The sequence below is a fragment of the Octopus bimaculoides genome, chromosome 25 (assembly GCF_001194135.2).
Source record: "Octopus bimaculoides isolate UCB-OBI-ISO-001 chromosome 25, ASM119413v2, whole genome shotgun sequence".
In the NCBI taxonomy this organism is placed as follows: Eukaryota; Metazoa; Mollusca; class Cephalopoda; order Octopoda; family Octopodidae; genus Octopus; species Octopus bimaculoides.
Window position 1 is genome coordinate 27,414,890 of NC_069005.1, and position 2,049 is coordinate 27,416,938.

The window sequence follows — 2,049 nt, forward strand, 5'->3', positions numbered from 1 at the left end:
CACAGGTGCTTTCACGTGGTGCTATTATGTGGCACTGGCATGGGGGAGTCTTTTACATGGCACCAGCACAGGTGCTTTCACGTGGTGCTATTATGTGGCACTGGCATGGGGGAGTCTTTTACATGGCACCAGCACAGGTGCTTTCCTGTGGTGCAATTATGTGGCACCAGCACGGCAAGCTTGTTGTGGTGCCAGCACAGGTGCTTGATGTTACTAATAGATATGTAAAACATACTACATCACTTACCTGTCTGACAGTTGTTACCTTCATAACCTGCAGCACATCCTCCACTTGAACACACACCAGTCTGACGGTTACACTTGTTCTTGTCAGCACAATGACAGGTATTTTTACAGTTTGGCCCAAATTTACCAATTACGCATGCTGTAAGAAAAATACATATTAATCATTAAAATAAATAATGCTATCAATTTGAACTAAACATATAAGCCTATGTGGAGGTGCAATGGCCCAGTGGTTAGGGCAGCGAACTTGTGCCAAAATTTAAATCATTATTATTATTATTTGCAAAATGTAACAGGTCTTAAAAGACACAACGATGTACTATAATACCTGTCATAATTCAATTATCCATAATTTGATATAATAATATTTCAGAATATTAAAGGATATTATATCAGATTATGGATAATTAAATTATGACAGTTATATTTTACAAACAATACACAATGCTTCAAGCGAACTACAATACTCTCCTATTATTATTATTGAAGGTGCATGGCTCAGTGGTTAGAGCGTCGAGCTTACGATTGTGAGATTCTGAGCTCGATTCCCAGACTGGACTGTGTGTTGTGTTCTTGAGCAAGACACTTTATTTCACTTTGTTCCAGTTAACTCAGCTGTAGAAATCACTGGTGCCAAGCTGTATTGGCCCCTTTGCCTTTCCCTTGGAATACATCAGCGGTGTGGAGAGGGGAGGCTGGTATGCATGGGTGACTGCTGGCCTTCCATAAAACAACCTTGCCCGAACTTGTGCCTTGAAGGTTAACTTTGTAGGTGCAATCCCATGGTTATTCATGACCGAAGGCAGGGAGGTCTCCATTATTATTATTACGGCAGTGAGCTGGCAGAATTGTTAGCATGACTGGCAAAATGCTTTGTGGCATCTCATCTGTCCTTACATTCTGAGTTCATATTCAGTTGAGGTTCACTTTGCCTTTCATCCTTTCGGGGTCGATTAAATAAGTACCAGCTGAATACTGGCGTTGAAGTAATCAACATAAATGCTCCTTCAAACACCAGGCAAAATGCTTTGCAGCATTTTGTCTATCTTTATGTTTTGAGTTCAAATACCACTGAGGTTAACTTTGCCTTTCATTCTTTCGGGGTCGATAAAATAAGTACCAGTTGAGCACTGGGGTCAATGTAATTGACTTAACACTCCCCAAAACTGCTGATCTTGTGCCAAAATTCGAAACAAGTAAAATAGTAAAAGAGAAAGAGATGTAGAATTAACGAAATTAATTGTAAACACTCAATAACGTATATTCCACTTACCTGTTTGACAGTTGTTACCTCCATAACCTGCAGCACATCCTCCACTGGAACACACACCTGTCTGATGGTCACACTTGCTGTTGTCTGCACAGTGGCATGTACTTTTGCAGTTTGGCCCAAATTTATCTTTTATACATGCTGTAACAAAAATACGAAATGAGCTATGAATTAATACAAAAATATGAAGCATACTAAGAATTAATGCAATAATATGAAATATATAAATCATTGTATTTAATTTATAGCATAACTCAAATAAAAATAATTATATGTATATAAATATATATATATATATATATGTGCTGTGCGTGAGAAGAACCGGCAAGCCAAGTAAGATCGTTGCCAGTGCCCCTGGACTGGTTCTTGTGCGGGTGGCACATGAGATGCACCATTTTGAGCGTGGCCGTTGCCAGTACCGCCTGACTGGCTCCTGTAGGATTTTCGAGCGAGATCGTTGCCAGCGCCCCTGGACTGGCTTGTGCGGGTGGCACATAAGACACCATTTCGAGCGTGGCCGTTTTCGTGCGGGT

At 40.5% G+C, this 2,049-nt stretch overlaps 1 protein-coding gene across 1 annotated transcript in view; it reads right to left on the bottom strand.

Annotated features, from left to right (window-relative positions):
• Nucleotides 1-2,049, bottom strand: part of LOC106876469 (fibrillin-2) — a 148,187-nt gene that overhangs the window by 65,453 nt on the left and 80,685 nt on the right. Inside the window, exons 20-21 of the mRNA XM_052976637.1 lie at nucleotides 1,520-1,657; nucleotides 248-385 (exon numbers count right to left, since the gene is read on the bottom strand). Of these exons, the coding sequence (XP_052832597.1) occupies nucleotides 248-385; nucleotides 1,520-1,657 (276 nt within the window). The remainder of the gene's footprint in view (nucleotides 1-247; nucleotides 386-1,519; nucleotides 1,658-2,049) is intronic.